Genomic DNA, 17698 nt, shown 5'->3' on the forward strand with positions numbered 1-17698 from the left:
GAAACAATCCTGTGGAGTCCAGATAGCAGCAGCTTTGAGGGAGGATGACTGGGAAAAGCAAGCGGAGAACCTTTGCACGCTGGTAATATTCTCTCTTGACCTTGTTCAGTGTGTAACATAGTGAGGCGTACCGTTATGGGCACTTTTCCTTCCGCATATTTCCCTTTATTAAAAGACTATGTACACATATAATACCTTACTAAAAAAAAAATGGGAAAAAAAAAGACTATTACAAAAAGAAATGGAAAGAATTATCAGTGCCTGTTCTGCATTTTAGTCCTAGCCAGGTCTTCATTTTAGTTTAGCTGGGTTAGGAGAGTGGGGCTGTCAGATATTTATTTTAAAAATCTTTTGACAGAGGTTAAACATTTGTTATAAAGCAGTTTTAAACAAGGCAAATGTAAATAAAATGAACATCCCCCCTGTCTCTTTGTCTCTGCCTCCTTTCTCTCTCTCTCCCCCTCTCCCTCTCCCTCTCTCTCTCCCTTTCCCTCTCCCCCTCCCCCTCTCCCCCTCCCCCTCCCCCTTCCCCTCCCCCTCTCCCTCCCCCTTCCCCTCTCCCTCCCCCTCCCTCTTCCCCTTTCCCTCTCCTTCTCCTTCTCCCCCTCCCCCTCCCTCTCCCCTTCCCTCTCCCTCTCTCCCTCTCTCTCTGTCTCCTCTTCCCTTCCTAGTTCCCCTCTCTAGAAATATCCACTGGAAAACAGTTTTAAACTATATTCTGTCATTACATCTTTGAACCCTCACCAGTTTGTGTGATGTGACTGTTGAGTGTGGAACTGGGGAATCGCTCTAAAGGAGCTTTCGTATCCAGTAGTAGAGCCTGTGAGTGTGCGTTTCACCTCACGGTTCACAGAGAGTATGTTTATAAACGTGGTAGACGAAGCAGCTAGATGTTTAAGTGGGCTGCACTGTGCTGTGTAATTTGCTTATTTCTTATTTTCAAGTTTATGCATTTGAAATTCCTTCTGTGGCAGTTAACTAGTGGCCTGCTCTGCCAAGCCCAGGAGCACAAGTGTTCACTCGCTGTGCGTCAAGCCGTCTCTAAAGGGAAGTCGTAGGTTACGTATGCATAGCGACTCAGATCATTCAGGATTTTTTTTGGGGGGGATGGAATATCACATTGTTAAAGAATACAGTAAGAGGACAGTGACATTAAGTGATCCTATTTCTGAATTAAGTTCCACATTTAGATCTAGCTATAAATGTGTCTAGCATACCACTGCTTTTTTGCTGGATATTTTTATCTTACCAGGTTAAGTTGCGTTCCAAGTAAATCAGAGTAATTGGTCGTTTGAACTTTTAAGTCTGTGCTTTTGGTTTCTCACCTTTTGTAAAATATCTTTTCGAGGGAAATTGCATGTTGACTTTAGACCTAATAAGGCACTTGGTTGTCTTATTCATCAGGGATGGATAAAAACTCATTCTCTCTGCTGATGTTTCCTGTAAATTTAGCCATTGGGATAATTACCATAACAATGGAATGTTAATCCATTATTTTAATGGTTTTCTCTTATTAGTAACATATCAGAAGCTTAATTTAATTCCATTTTTGCTGGTGCTGTGAAAGGAAAACTTCAGATTTAATGTAGTAAATAGTCGTAAGAATGTGTATAGTTAAGAATGTGTATGAGTGCAGAGCTGGGCTAGGAAAGGCCTATGGGTAGAGAAAAATAATAGACATTTTTTAGAAAGACTTTGGAATTTTGCCCTGGCTGGTGTAATTGGAGCATCTTCCCTTGCACTGAAAGGTTGTGGGTTTGAATCCTGGTCAGGGCTCTTGCCTGGGTTTCTGGTTCGATCCCAGATTGGGGTGTGTATGGGAGGCAGCTGATCTCACATTGATGTTTCTCTCTCTCTCCCTCTCCTTTTTCCTCTCTCTGTCCCCACTCACCCACCCCCTTCTTCTCCTCTCCCTAAAATCATTAAAACATATCCTTGGGCGAGGATTTTAAAAAGAGAAAAGGTTTTGGAATTTAGAAATAATTCTGATCTAATCTCAACCAGATTTTGAGTGAGGTTTCTTTTAAGGTTCTCTTTACATTTATAAGCTGGTCATAGATTTCCTCACTTATTGAGGAAATGAGCCCTTCAGAGGCCCTTGATCCTAGAACAAACAGGTTCTTCATCTCGTAAAACGGGGGTCTTTATAAATGAGGGTTTTGTATTGGTGTCCCGGGAAGGGGCTGTGCTTTCAGATTGAGCTATTTCTGTCCGTGTTGAATTAGAAAGGAACCTGGTGCTGTGACTCTATCAGCCAAATCACTCCGACTTGCACGGCTGGTTTGGTTTTTCCTCCCCCTTTGATTAATTCTTAAATCAGTTGGTGGTATAGCTGAGTCCCCCAGAAACAGTGGTGACGGTTTGAAGAGGGATTAAAGGTGCCTGAAGAGTTCATTGACTTTGGTGGAAGTGTCGCGTTTATTATTAACGTTTGTCACAGGTCCACGGAAGTAGACATGGAGAGTGATTTGCATGGCATGCTCAGCTTCTAAAGGAAATGGTGGCTGGGTGCCACGGATAACAGAATCATCCCATTAGAGATACTTACTTGGTTTGGAGACCCTGACCCAAAAGAAGGGAAACGGCGGAGCAGTAGCCAGGGGTTTCCCGGGGTGGGTTTGCTTTGGGTTATTCTCAGCCTTTTCTTCAGCATTTGTTTAATTGTCAGTTGACGGTGAGCTCCTTGCAATGGACTTGGGAGCTTTGCGAAGCCTGGTCACTTGTTCCAGGAAAGGCACCACTTGCTGATCTCACATGTAGTGTTGCCCCTGACGGGTGGGCAGAGTGGATTGGCTTGCTGGGCTGAACAGGAGGATCAAAGGGCTGAGAGTGTTTTCCTCCTGCGTGTGAAATTAACATGCATTTTACAAAGACCCGCCAGTAATTATTTGTAATAAAACGAGGTATTACCGCCAGCACACAGGTCTATCTTTAATTCCGTTTATCTCTTTATCATTTTTGTCCATGCCATGGAATAGAAATACAACTTATTTGTGGTATATTACCAAAATACTTAAATCCCGTACCTTTTTATTGTACAGACTGACTATATGGGAATGGATGCTGCTCCCACCTCATTTTGAAATTAAGTAATTATGTTGACAATATCACTGAGATTGTGTGACATGCAAAGTTTATCTCTTATCTTTCTTTCTAGGCTCAAAGCAATGGCACACGATTGGGCATCTGCAGCCAGAAACCTCCTATGATATTAAGATGCAGTGCTTCAACGAAGGAGGAGAGAGCGAGTTTAGTAACGTGATGATCTGCGAGACTAAAGGTAAGGGAGGAGGGAGGGTTTGTGCTTTTCCCAAACTCTGGATTATTCCTTCTGACTATTGATTGAGATGTTTACCTAAGGAAACTTCTGCTTTGGAACTTATTCTAGGTGCGTACCAGTAGACTGTCCAAACTATGTTGTCTAGAGCACTTATCTACAAAATAATTTACATGAGTATCAGTCACATTTATTAATCTCTCTGTCACTCTAAGCCACTTCTTTTCTCTCTTTCTCCATCAAGAGAACAGAAATATTTGCTGACTATTACTGACTGCTGTGAGAATTAAAATACTAAACAGAACGTATAAGAATTTAAAGGTTAAGTGCAACATATGTTTAAAATAGTTTCTGGAATGACAGATGTTCATAACAATACTTGTTTAAGTATAGTAGTTAAGTTCAGAATTAGCAGTCACTAATTCTAAATTGCAATCCTCAACATACCTACATACCTAGATTAACTGAAATATTACCATCTTTTAAAAAGGAAGATATAATAGAGGATATTTATAAATCAAAAGCACTTCTGATCAGTCTCAATCTGACAAAAAGAGAAACATTTTTTCTTGACTATTCTTTTTCCCCCCAATCCTCACCCAAGGATATTTTCCATTGATTTGAGAGAGAGAAACATCAATGGGTCGCCTCCCATACATACCCCAACTGAGGATCAAACCCACAACCGAGGTATGTGCCCTGACCGGAATAAAACCCGAAACCTTTTTGGTGTGCCAGACGACACTCAATCAACTGAGCCACCCCTCCCGGCATCTTTGTGCTATTTTTATTTTTTAAATGTATTTCTATGAATTTCAGAGAGGAAGGGAAAGAGAGAGAGAAATAGAAACATTAATGAGAGAGAATCATTGATAGGCTGCCTTCTGCATGCCCGCTACTGGGGATCGAACCTAGAAGCTGGGCATGTGCCCTTGACCAGAATCGAACCCAGGACCCTTCAGTTCACGGGCCGACACTCTATTCACTGAGCCAAACCAGCTAGGGCTTTGTCCTGTTTTTAAGAACCAGGGAAGACTTCCCATAATCCTCTAGTTGATCCTTCTCCCTCAGGTCTCATTGGCCAGAACTCAGTCACATGCCCCTGACATTCCTGGGGTGGATGATGGGTCGGGACCTACTCCAGAGTTCTGTGGTGGCCAGCGGGCACCTAAACAGACTTGGGGGCCCACCTGCATGGGAGCAGGAGGCTAGGCAGCCTTTAGCATCTGCTGCAGATGATGTTATTATCCCAACTTATTTATTATTTTTTAATATATATTTTTATTGATATTTTACAGAGAGGAAGAGAGAGGGATAGAGAGTTAGAAACATCGATGAGAGAGAAACATCGATCAGCTGCCTCCTGCATACACCCTACTGGGGATGTGCCCGCAACCAAGATACATGCCCTTGACCGGAATTGAACCTGGGACCTTTCAGTCCGCAGACCAAAGCTCTATCCACTGAGCCAAAACGGTTTCGGCTATTATCCCAGTTTAAATGAAGATTATAAAGGGGTCAAAATGATTGACTTAGTTCCATCTTTTAATTCTAAATCCTGTGTCTTTCTGCTGTAAAACCCATATATTGAATCAACATTTAAATATATACATACATATGCCTTTAGCTTTACCTTGAATTTTATTTGGTTAGCACATATTTAAGTGCCTTCTTGTATCAGGCATTCTGATGTGTTCATGGGCACTTCTTCTCCACCTCTAGAATGCTGTAGCGCTCAGAGGAAAGTTACATAAAAATGAAACTTATCGCCCTAACTGGTTTGGCTCAGTGAATAGAGCATTGGCCTGCAGACTGAAGAGTCCCAGGTTCAATTCCGGTGAAGGGCATGTACCTTGGTTGCAGACACATCCCCGGTAGGGGATGTGCAGGAGGCAGCTGGTGGGTGTTTCTCTCTCATTGATATTTCTAACTCTCTATTCCCCTCCCTTCCTCTACGTCAAGAATCAATAAAATATATTTAAAAAAATAAATTTATCATTTCTGTTCCCAAGACATTTAAGAATATAGCCATACAAAACATAACACATAGCCACAATGCAATAACTGCTGTTAAAATAGCATTGTAGTAGAGCTGTGTCTGCAATAGCATCTCTCACTAAGTGACTTCACTGGGGAGTAAAAGTTCCTCCCTACAGACTTTCAGATCAGTGTAAAATGAAAAAAACCTAAGGCATGAAATGAGGGGGGGGTGGGGGGGCATCGATTGGTTGCCTTCTGCATGCGCCTTGCCAGGAACTGAACCCATAACCCATTTATGTGCCCTGACTGGGCAGCCTTTTGGTACACAGGATGGCACTTCAACCAACTGAGTCACTCTGGCTAGGCTAAAAAAAGCTTCTTTAAAATGTTAACTGTTCATTGTTGAGTGACTTTCTACAATGTAGTACAGTTCCTGCCTGTTTAAATAGAACATGTTCCATACAATTGCACCTTTTAAAGAAATTACTCAAAGTTCTTCTGAACACTTACTATCTTATCCTCAGTAATTCAGGAAGGTTTTCAGGAATGACGGGTGCTTGCAGGCCCCCATTCCCCACCCTCAGAGATCATAGACTGGCCGGATTTAACTTAACTAGAGGTTGGCAACCAGATCATCAAGCTTGGTAGAATTATGAATAAGTGAAGGGTAAATAAAGAGTGAACAAACTGGAAGGACTTCACTGCGAGTAATCCTGGTCTTTATTGTAGACTCTGTAACATCCATTCTGCCTCCGAAACTTGTTTGTTTTCTTTAGAATTGGCAGGGACCTGAGAATTGTTTAACCCAACATACCATTTTTCCTTTGAGTCTCTGCCAAGCATTGAGCTAGCTCTCCCCTTTGCAAGGTGGCCTCTCGCCTCTCCTGTACCATACCCCTGCTCTGTTCTGTCTGTTAACATTGCTAGAGTATTGAACTCCGATATAATGTGAAATTGACTTTTTTAAAAAACATATTTTATTGATTTTACACAGAGAGGAATTGAGAGGGACAGAGGGATAGAAACGTCGATGAGAGAGAAACATCGACCAGCTGCCTCTTGCACACCCCCACTGGGGATGTGCCCACAACCAAGGTACATGCCCTTGACCAGAATCAAACCCAGGACCTTTCAGTCCGCAGGCCGACGCTCTATCCACTGAGCCAAACCGGTCCCAGCTGAAATTGACTTTTTAAAAGACCACTCAGCTCCTATGAGCCTGTGGGTAGCGTAATATGACAGAGTGTCTTAAGTAATAATCATAACAAAATTGAACACCATGTGCTATGAGTAAGGCTCTAAGTGCTTTACGTAGGTTGGCCCGTTCACTCTTCATTACAACCTTGTGAAGGAGCTGTTCTTATTATCCCCCTTTTCCACGTGCGGAAGCCGAGATAATAAGCCTTCATGGAGGTTTAAACCAGACAGCTGAGGACGAGTGGTGGGCGGGATCTAGACCTAGCCAGTCTGCTCCGGGCCAGACTGCCAGCCCCTGAGCCCACACTGCCTTTCCAGGACCTCTAGCAGGGGTCTTCAAACTACGGCCCTCGGGCCACATGCGGCCCGCAGAGGAGTCTGATCCGGCCCGCCAGGTTTTTTGTGCAGTGAGCGCAGCCAAGGTGTTACAGTAGGAATTAGTAGTTCATATAGTCCGGCCCTCCAGCTCTCTGAGGGACCGTGATCTGGCCCCCACTTTAAAAAGTTTGAGGACCCCTGCTAAGGCATTAAGAGCATGTTGTCTGGGGACAGAAAAATGGGGTTTGAGTCACACCTGTGGTTAGCTTTTCATTCTCATGGTTATACCAGTGAACTAGGTAAAAGTACTGCACCGACGTGAACGCCAAACGTTTTTGGTGTTGGAATGCTTTATACAGTGTATTTATGTGGGAGGTTTGGGGGATTATATGCAATTATTCTTATAGTCCAAAGTCGTATTTTCTAATATTCATCACATGGCAGAGGCATAAAATATGTAATTCAGCTCGAAGTATATCCGATAGAAAGGAGTTTTTATCCCAGCCATAGTTGAAATAGTTTTATTTCAACTCTTGGGGAGTCTTCTAAGAGTGTCCATTGGGCAGAGAATCAGGAATTTGGGTTAGACCAAGCACGCATGTTTTTCTGATGTCTGTTTTCTCTAAAATGTGTGGACTAAATCTTCGGCACACCAGATTTTTGAAACTTTGGAGTCCTCTTTGTAACTCATTGGTGGTCAGATCATCTCAGTTAACAAGTGTAAACAGACTGGCTAAGTCCCTAGCCAGACCTCCTGCAGAGAGTAAACCGTGCAGTCTGTATTCGCCCTGACATCATGTTTTCCTTCTATCTCACCCAGTGAAACGTGTTCCCGGAGCCTCGGAGGATCCTGGCAGAGACCTGAGCACCCCTCCCAGCTCCTTAGGAGGCGGAGGCCACGCGGGGCCCGCAGCCAGCCCCGCCAGGAGCAGCGACATGCTGTACCTGGTGGTGGGCTGTGTGCTGGGCGGCATGGTCCTCATCCTCATGGTCTTCATCGCCATGTGCCTGTGGAAGAACCGCCAGCAGAACACCACGCAGAGTAAGGCCCTCCCGGAAGCTTCTTCTCTCTGTTTGAAGGAGACGGGAGGGTGGGGGAGATATTCTCAGAATACATACCGACTTCTCACAGTTCTGCATATTAGCCTCCAGACTGTGCACAGCTTGTCAACAGGGAAGGGAAGAGGCATGATGGGAAGGAAGAGAGTGAAGACTGCTCTAAGTTACTGTCTCTGAATGACACTGTTTAAGATAACATGGTCCTGTTTTGGTGCCTGATGTACCAAAACTCCTCAAGTGCATCATCCCCTCCCCTAAATGCTTCTGGTAAGAGGAGCGCTTAAGCTAGGCCAGGATGGCGCTGGATGAAAACACATAACCTAGGACTCCTTTCCCTTTCCTTCCCCCGGTTCTCTTCCTGCCTGTCCTGTTCTCCCGGCTGTGAGGGGTCATCAGAGACTTCACTTTGGTGGGAGGAAGTGTTTTTATTTCCCTTTTGGCCAGTCCTTCCTTGTTTCCTTCCTTCCTTCCTTCCTTCCTTCCTTCCTTCCTTCCTTCCTTCCTTCCTTCCTTCCTTCCTTCCTTCCTTCCTTCCTTCCATTTTATTCTTTTGAGTAATTGCTCCTTGGTTAATTTCTCTTTTCATTAACAGAGTCGTAATTAACTCAAAGTTCCTAGATGCTTCCACGCGGTAAAGGGAGTGGCAGCAATGACCTCACTAAAAAACAGCTCACAAGCTGGCTATCTCCGAGCACTGGGGGAGTGTTCTCTTCTAGCGTGTTTGCAGTTTCTTAATGGTTTTGTTCAGAAACCTTCCTAAGCAAAAAGATCATCCTTTTCAGTACCTTTTTTTTTTCTTCTTCTTTTTTGTTCTTTCTTGACAGAATATGACCCACCAGGATATCTGTACCAAGGCTCGGACATCAACGGGCAGATGGTGGAATACACCACCCTGCCCGGCACCAACCGGATAAATGGCAATGTACACAGGAGCTTCCTGAGCAGCGGAGGTCTCAGCAACGGCTGCTCCCATCCTCACCACAAGGTCCCCACCGGGATCCGCGGGCCCGTGAACGGGAGCTTAAACGGAGGGCGTTACCCTGGGCACACGAGCTCTCTGACCAGGACACGTGTGGACTTTGAGCATCCTCGTCATCTGGTGAATGTAAGAGACCCAGTTATAAATGACACTGTCCCTGTGTCCCACCCCCTGCCCCCCAGGCCTCCAGGCCCTGGTACACAAGCAGGGTGGGCATGCTGGTTCTTTTCCCTGTGGGAACCTCACTGGTTCCCTGGAATGGAACTGGTATGTATCCCTGACAATCCCTCCATCCAGCATGATCTTTGTACGATTTATATTATCGGGTACTAGATAAATTCACCAATCTGGTTTATATTTTTTAAAGATTTTACACTGAAGGTAGAACATATAGCAAATAAATGGAAGTTATTCTTGAGCTGAAATGGAAGAACCATTGGGTGAAGGCTGGTCTAAGTCCTTTAAACTTGACTCAAAGCAAAGTCGGAGAACTCCTCTCCCTGGAGGAGTCTGGCAGATCATGACACCGAGTGAAGCGAGTTCAGGGTGGGGCAGGCGCTGGAGGCACCAGCAAAGGCACAGCACACGCACTCTTAGAGGGCACGGCAGCTCCACTCCTGCAGTTGGCATGCAGGACCCAGTGTGGCCAGATTTCCTGCTTTTTCAAAACACCTGCAGATCCAGGTGAAACTGCCAGGGTTTTTTGTTTGTTTGTTTGTTTGTTTGTTTTAATGTTTTTATTGATTTCTGAGAGAGGAAGGGAGAGGGAGAGAGAGACAGAAACATCAACGATTAAAGAGAACCATTGATCAGCTGCCTCTTGCACGCCCCCTACTGGGGATTGAGCTGCAACCCGGGCACATGCCCTGACGGGGAATGGAACTGGGACCTCTTGGTTCATGGGTCAGTGCTCAACCCCTGAGCCGCACTAGTTGGGCACACTTGCCAGACTTTTTACATGTTGGAAACTCACTCCAGTTTTTGAAGTCATCGCAAGGCCGCGCGGAACATGTCTACAGGCCACCAGACCGACTTCTAACACACGGTGATGTCAGTGTCTCTTGCCCAATGTGTGGGAGCCTTGATACCTGCATTTTACAGGGTTAATATTCTGAGCCACGAGAGGGGATAAAGCTTTCGAACCACTGTAACTCAGGAATAACTAGCTGATATGGTTTCCTTTTTGAAATGGGAACAGAACGAGTAGACTGTCTTAGATGTATTTTGGTTACAGAGGGTCTCTGCACCAGGACAGTTGACTTATTACATGTTTGGGATACACATCCATATTATTTTTCAACCAAATAGATAATTTCAGTTTATCACATCGAAGCTTTTGTCACTGTTCTGATTACAGATAAGTTTGCCATAACCCACAATGCGCTAAGATTTGAAGGAATATTTTTATTGTCCATTTTTATAAGGATTTATTAAATATTTTGGAGGATGAAGCAGTGGCATATCTTTATATCTTAAAGCTAGAAATCTCATGGCTGTCCTGTGACCTAGCTTTAGTATGTTGTAGGAAAAAATACTTTATTTGCTTTACTGCATCTCATTACCAAAAGAGAATAATGATCTCATTATTTCGTGTGGAAAGACATGGCCTGTGTTCAGACTCCCTAGACTTTTTTTTGTCACCATTCCTAATCCAAACCATGAACATGGGTCCAAGAGATCCAGGGAGAGAACATTGAAGTCCGAAACAGCACGTGCTGTTTCCATAGGAGGAAAAACAAGTCTGGTGTTTTCTCAGTATTTGAGCATAGCCCTTTGGTTTTTTGAACAATGAATTGCTATTTAAATAATAGTCGCCCCATTAGGTGTAAAATTGTAGGGGTTATCACCCGTGATTTTAACTCATTTGTTCTCTTGTTTTGATCTTCTGGGTGGGAGGAAGTCTGGAAATTTAAACAATGACGATCATCATAAAATCATTCATTCACTTTAGTATGGTTAGTGATGCAAAGAAGTACCTTACCCTGTGGATCGCTAACTTGATGGTCTGAAGCTTTTAAGTTTAAGCCCAGGGGCTGAATAGAACCGAGGAATATTCTCAAATGTTTTCTTAAAAGTTCCTGTTGCTAGTTGGATGAAGACTGTTGAGAGAAATTTTCAGTGTTTTTGGTTTGCTCGGATCCTGGCTGTTGGTATGAGCTGAGTGGAAATGGAAAGTATTCTGGGAAAAACAATTGCCTGAACTTTTCCTAACCTTGAAGGCCTGCTCCGAGCCTGGGTGCCACGGCAGCCTCGCCCACCCTTATCAAATTCCCGCGGCGAGCAGAATTCTGACTCTGACCGTGAGGCTGCTTCAGTTCTCAACTCCGTGCTTAGGAACTCTTGCCATTGTACATGTCAAGTGAACATTTGACAATGAGGTATGTGTTAATCTGGGCGTTTTTCTTAATTGCTGGGCGGTTTTGGCCAAAAGCAACATCAGAATATTAATAGTCCCCTCCAAGTAATTTGCTGGCTGAGAATCTGCTCCATCTGGAAAAACATAGCATGTTCGAAACCGTAGCATAGTCAAGCGGACAGACCCACTCGACATAATTACAGGAAAATGAGGATGGGTTATCTTATGACATCACCCAGGCGTTTCCCCTGTTTCTCCAGCTGGCGTCACGTGCAGCTCAGCTACGGCTGCTGGAGGTGAAAACGACTGGAGGGGAGGATGTACAGAGCGTTGTGGGCACATTAGGTTCGAAACACTGGAGGGGAAGTGACTGACCTTCCCCATTGATTTGTCTCCTCCCAGCACAAAAATACATGGGCAACATGGCAGCTAAGTTTTGGGAGTCATTTTAATGTTGTATATAACTCCTTTGTGAATATAGGTGAACGGTGGTAAGCACAGCATTGCTCAGGGAGTCGGTTGAAATGGACCATGCATCCATGCATTGCTGGTGTGGTTTTTGTATTTGTGAGTATTGAGGTAGTGGTCTATGGCCCCTTCAGCCCTCTTTCTTCTTGTCTTTTCCTTGTCCTGACCAGGGTGGTAGCATGTACACAGCAGTACCTCAGACCGAGCCGGTGGAGTGCATCACCTGTCGAAATTGCTGGAATAACAATAGGTATGTGGATACGTATTTGCACAGGTTGTTGTGAGTGGGTGTATGACTCCTTTTATTTTTTTTTTTTCCCTTTAGCAAACAAGTTCTTCAACTTTTACCTAAGATATAAAACTCTGAATAAGGGAGGCTGTTATAATTTTTTTTTTTTTTTGCCCTGCTTTACAGTTTTTATCTTTCTGTGCTTTGGTTTCTTTAGCAATGCTGACTAGTATTAAAGACTTTGTTTCTAAGGTATTAAAAGGTTTAAGGTTTTTGTAAAATCTTTAAATTGGAGTCATTCTCTTTGTACAGAATTTGTCTTTTCTCACCTGTTATTTTCAACTCTGTGTTATGGGATGTTTCTATTCTCTGTTATGATGAGAGCATGCTTGATTATTAGGGAAACCCACTGTGTGTATTGTAATGCTTTTTCATAGTTATATTATTGAAATTGATGCTTCTCTTTATCTTTCTCCCTCCTTCTCTCTTAAAAAGAAAAAAAAATCAATAAGAAAGCATATCCTCGGGTGAGGATTAGAAAAAAACCAAGACATGAGTAATTGGTGGATGAGGCAGGCTGAGAAGGAGGTGTCAGGGATGGTGCCCAGGTGGCGGTGCCGTCACTGAGCTGGGAATAGAGGTAGGAGATGGAGAGAGACTGCTTACCCCTCGACATACCTTCAGGAATCATCCTTTCAGACGCCTGTCAGGCCTCCTCACCCTCACGTTACCCGGGCAGCTCTCTTAAGACCTGGAGTGGCCTTGCTGAGAGCCTTTTCCATGTGCAGTCTTTCCTGCTCTGTACCCGGCCTCTCTATGCTCTTCCTTCTCTGCCTTCTTAGAGTTACACTTAAATGCATTCTTGGAGCGGACTTGTAAGAAAAAGTCATTGTCACCCAGAGACGCTTTGTCATCCCTCTGTTTGAGTAATAAGCTTAGGAAACTTCGCCCTCACTGCCTCAACTGGAGTGGTGACATGAAACTCAGAGCCGGTAAGAGGGCATGTGCACTGGAGCGATCTGTGGAGTTGAATTTGATTCTAGGGCTTGTGGCACGTGCAGAATGACTGCCTCACTGTGTTCAGTTCATTTGAACCATTTTCAGTGTTCAGAGTAATATATAACACATAGCTCACCGTGATACCTAGTAGCATACCTAGTTATTAGCTTTTCCAGGATCCAGTCCACCTTTCTTCTCTCCTCTTCTAAGTTCCAAAGGCATCAGTGCAGTTCCTGATGTGTAACCAAATGGGGTTTGTCAGCTGTTTGGCGAGTTTAATGGGAAGGAATTGACATTAAATCTGGTCTGCTTTCCATCAGTCTTGATGATTGGTAAAGAGTAGAGAGGACACTGATGAAATTCACAGACGAGTGAACTGAGAGGTCCCATCAGGAAGGAAAAAGAAATTAAGGGTCCTAGAGAGATTAGAAATGGGCAGGATGTAAGCCAAGTAAAGATCAGCTTGGAAAAATGTATATATCCCATCTGGGGAAAAAGTACAAGCTATACATGGCCGAGTCTTCATTATTTTATGTCAACAGAAACAGACTCTGAGATAACTCCGATGTTACAATAAGCAGACAGTGACTTTACAGCAGCAATCAAAAATGCATTCGGGGATTTAAAGGAAGATGTACACACATGAATTCACATATGGGGGATTTTTGTCTGTGAAATAGAAACTGTAAAAAAGAAGGCCAAGTGGAATTCCAAAACAGAAAACTACTTAACTGGAATGGGCTTGTCATCAGATTAGAAACAACACAAGGAAGAGTCATGAACTAGAAGATCAATAGAAATTATGCGGTCTGAAGAATGGAAAGAAAAACAAAACACACATCTTAGATGGAGACCAGAAATAAAAGTGCGGCAGAACTGAAGTGAATTCTGCAAAAGAAAAAAACACTGAAAAAGAAACAAAATCTAGTTTCTTAATATCTAATCCTTATAGACTTTGACTCAGTAGTATTTTTTCCAAGGATGAGAGGGAACAAGTTATCCGACTTCAAAGAAGTATGTTTTCCTTGGTTTGCGTAAGGTCATTTCTCTCATGTGGACATCAGTTTCTTAGCTTTAAGTCTCCTCGTGCGCGCGCCCCCCCCCCCCCTTTCTTCCAGTGGCTAACGGCCTTCCCCTGCTGTGAGCTGTGTTCAGAAGCCAGTTATGAATTAGGAAACCACTTCTGACAGCAGACTGAGTCCCAGGAGGCATGTGGGAGTAGGTCATCCTATGAGGTTCCGTTCCTAAGTGGTTTGTTTGCCTCTTGATTTACTCTCCTGTCGTATTCCACTTTAACTGTTATTTCTGAGTTTTTTTGATGTACCCGATCATAGTGAAGACTTCCGTTATTTTTAAAGAATAGGTGATACGGTCTCTTAAGAATCTGTGGTACACATGCTATTTCAAAATCAAAAAGTATTTTCATTGTGGCTTCCTCCGGACAAAACGGTTCCTTTTGGTTCATACCTTGCAGGTGTTTCACCAAGACGAACGGCACTTTCAGCAGCAGCAGCCCCCTCTCTGTGGTCCCAGTGGTGGCGCCTTGTCCTCAGGATGGTCTGGAGATGCAGCCCCTCAGCCACGCGAAGATGCCTGCGTGTCAGGCTTCCACAGCCGCCGACGGCGGCCCGGCGCCTGGGGAGAGCGTCGCGGACGATGTGGCAGCAAGACCTGCTCCACACACGTGCTGTCAGGACAGCAGGAGTGAGGTCACCTCTGATCCCACAGAGGATGCGGCGGGATGCAGCAGAGGTACAGGGAGGCATCATCCAACCTTAGCGTCTAGGTCGTCTCCATGTAGCTACGGAGACGGGGAGGTGGCGCGGACATGTCCTCTCTGTGATCACTCACATCTTCCTTAAAAGACTGGGTGGGGGTGGGAGACACTTCAAGAAAAGTTGACGAGGTCGATTTTGAAATTTTGTGGTTATTCACCTCCTTCAGCTCAGGCTGTCAGTCCCATGACACCTTGGTAAAGAAGCCCAAACAGGCTTTGATTCCGTTTGCACCTGGACGGTAGGCTTGCTCGGAGAGTGCCTTTTGCGGCCATGCACCTCGGGTTCGTTTGAGTTGATCCTGGAGTGGTAGCCTTTACTTACAGTGGTTATTTTGAGGGTTTTGCTTTAACCCTGAGGTGAATTGTATGACTGCTCGCCAGAGCTCAACTTTATTTTAAGCCTTTTATGCCTTTTGTCTCCCTCACATTCAAACTAAGCACACCTGGGCTCTGCTTTCACTCATTATTCTTTCTTTATTGCTCAGAGTAATGTGTTTAGGCTGCTTTGTGAAAATCAGCCTTTATGATTTCACGGTGTTCCCCAATCTTTGTGCTTTTCAGGAGACAGCTGTGTCCATTCAGAAACAGAGAACACAGTTTTAAGTTGGAATCCTCTTATCTTGCCACCTGCCTCAAAGGACTGTACTGAAAAGACAACATGGTCTCCTCCTGGCATTCCTTTAGACAGCCCCGCTGGGGTCCTTCAGCAGCCCCAGGAGACCTGAGGATGTGCCTGGGACTCCAGCCAGTCACTGCACAGAACAGGCCTGGGAATGGACTGTGTGAGGGACATTAATTCAAATCAGAGAAAAAGCATTATTTATTTTTGTAGCAGTAATGTCATATGAATGTATCTTAAAATGAGTGCCCTTTTATATTATTTATGCCTGAAAATTTTCCCTCCCCCCTCCCTCCCCGGTAGGAAACAACCTTAGTTTTGCATAGTGTTCGATCATCTCAGAGCATTCCACGTTTTCCACAAGCACCTCAGTGAAGAGGGTATGGTTTGAAATTCCCTGACTTTTTCCAGAATCGTGTCATGGTATACTGGCACCCAATCTTTGTCATCAGAGCCACCCATCAGTTATACTGCCCGTGTGGCAGGGCGCCCCTCAAAGCACACACAGTATATTTATATGTATAAATATATTACACACACACACACACACACACACACACACACACACACATATATATATATATATATATATATATATATATATATATGAGAACCCTCTGTGCCACGGCGCGCGAGCCCAGCTTTAATGGCTCACTACTCCTTCGGGGAATGTGCGTCCCTTCGGGGAAAGAAGCAGAATCATTCTCTTTAGAGCCCAGCAGTTCCAGCATTCGGTGAACAAAGCTAGTTTCCCAGAAGTTTCCGTGAAACAGACCCGAATACTATGCTCATCTACTGTCCATACAAGTGCATCCCATTCCCCCCCCCCCCCCACGTTTATATGTTTTATAAGTAGAACTTGGGTGAACTGTGCTGTCGAAGCCGCGTCGCTCGGCACGGGTTCCTCCGAGGAAGTGTCAGGCCCGGATCTTCGCGGCCAGGTGTCGGGGTGGCCCAGCAGCGAGCTCTCTGCCCCGGAGCCCTCGGCAGTGCTGTCGAGGAAATCGCAATTAGCTCTGGAGGGAGGGCTGCGCCACCACGTCTGCGGCAGCGAAGGACCCTGTGGTAGGACACGACAAGGAAGCCTGCCCCGTGTCTGCCGGTCGAGCTGCAGCAGCGCGGTGGGGAGCCTGAGGCACAGCTCGGGCCCAGGACTAAACTGCTTTGGAGTCTGAACATGGGACCTGCCCACCGGGAAAGAAGCCAGCTTCACCTTCAGGGCAGCCTCCTCGTGGACGCCTTATTTATATGATTAGTAACGCTGTTTTAAGTGTTATCCCTTTATTGTATTTTATTTATAAAAATGCCTTTATATATTGAGATATATAAATATAAATATACTATATATATATAGATATCATAGCCTTTATGTTAGGAGTTCTGAGTTCTCCCTACCCACGAGCTGTTCTGAGCTGTCATGCCCCGCGCAGTCCCCAGAGCTGGCCCTGCCTGGTGGCAGTCACTTCTCCAGGAAGTCCAGGGACACGGCCCACGGTTGGGGGGGGGGGGTGGGAGGGATGGTGGCACCCACGTCTGCGGGCCCCAGCTCATTCCCACCGTCTCACCGCCCTCCCAGCAAACCCACAAAGTAGGTGTTGAAGCCCACAAGCCTCGCAGGGAGCCGCAGTGCCCGCATGGGAGCCCGGCTGAGGTGGAGCTGTAACCCGAGCTCCTTGCACTTTTCCACGCCGCGTTCCAGAGCATTGTGGTTCCCTCGTCCCTGGACCCCGGCCAACGCACGTGCTCCGTCCGCCCTGCGGCGAAGTCCCTGCCGCTGCCCACGTGAGGCCGTGGGACCCAGCTCCCAGAGTGCACTCTCTCCCTCTGACCGCTCCCCCCCCCCCCTTGTACCACCACCACCACCCCGTTCCCCACCAGAATCTGATCTTCGCTTGGCTTAGTGACACTAGCTGCTCAGGCTTCTTCCTGTTCCTTTCACCTTAGAACTCTCTGTGATTCTTTGTTTTAGCATTAACCCCCCTCCCCCCCAATTTCTGTTACATCATGTCCTCTCTCCTTTTCCCCCTTTTCTCCATCAGGCACGGGTAGTCTGGTGACAGGTGACAGACAGGCTGGTGGGGTACGGGGTGTGAGTTAAACGACAAGGTTGTGAACCCTGTGGTCTTTGCAAACGTTGCTCCCGCCTTTTGTTTCCGTTGAACGAGGCTGGAGGCGGGAGCGTCCTGGACAGCGGACCGTGTCTGACCCGGACCTCCTTCCAGCTGCGGAGCCGCTGGGACGGCCATGTGACCGTGGGGCCCACCTGGTTGCTGTCCTCGGACGCGCTGACTCGGATGGGCATGCTTTTGTGTCATGTTGGAAAGTGTGCTGTTTCCCTGACAAGCTGTAACAGCCTGTCTGAGACGGTACATGTTGGACAGGCTGTAGCTTGGACAGGCTCTATTGGTGGAATGGTTTTATATTAAAAAGACTTTATATT

At 45.5% G+C, this 17698-nt stretch overlaps 1 protein-coding gene across 5 annotated transcripts in view; it reads left to right on the plus strand.

The window, feature by feature from the left end:
• Positions 1–16620, plus strand: part of CDON (cell adhesion associated, oncogene regulated) — a 67630-nt gene extending 51010 nt beyond the window's left edge. For all 5 annotated transcript variants that reach the window (XM_036449147.2, XM_036449144.2, XM_045585458.1 and 2 more), the window contains exons 15-20: positions 3158–3280; positions 7593–7814; positions 8656–8936; positions 11805–11884; positions 14337–14614; positions 15201–16620. In XM_036449147.2, coding sequence (XP_036305040.1) covers positions 3158–3280; positions 7593–7814; positions 8656–8936; positions 11805–11884; positions 14337–14614; positions 15201–15364 — 1148 coding nt within the window. In that variant the 3' untranslated portion in view covers positions 15365–16620. The remainder of the gene's footprint in view (positions 1–3157; positions 3281–7592; positions 7815–8655; positions 8937–11804; positions 11885–14336; positions 14615–15200) is intronic.
• Positions 16621–17698: the final 1078 nt, after the last annotated feature.

Source organism: Pipistrellus kuhlii, unplaced genomic scaffold (genome assembly GCF_014108245.1).
Source record: "Pipistrellus kuhlii isolate mPipKuh1 unplaced genomic scaffold, mPipKuh1.p scaffold_m20_p_20, whole genome shotgun sequence".
Classification (NCBI taxonomy): Eukaryota; Metazoa; Chordata; class Mammalia; order Chiroptera; family Vespertilionidae; genus Pipistrellus; species Pipistrellus kuhlii.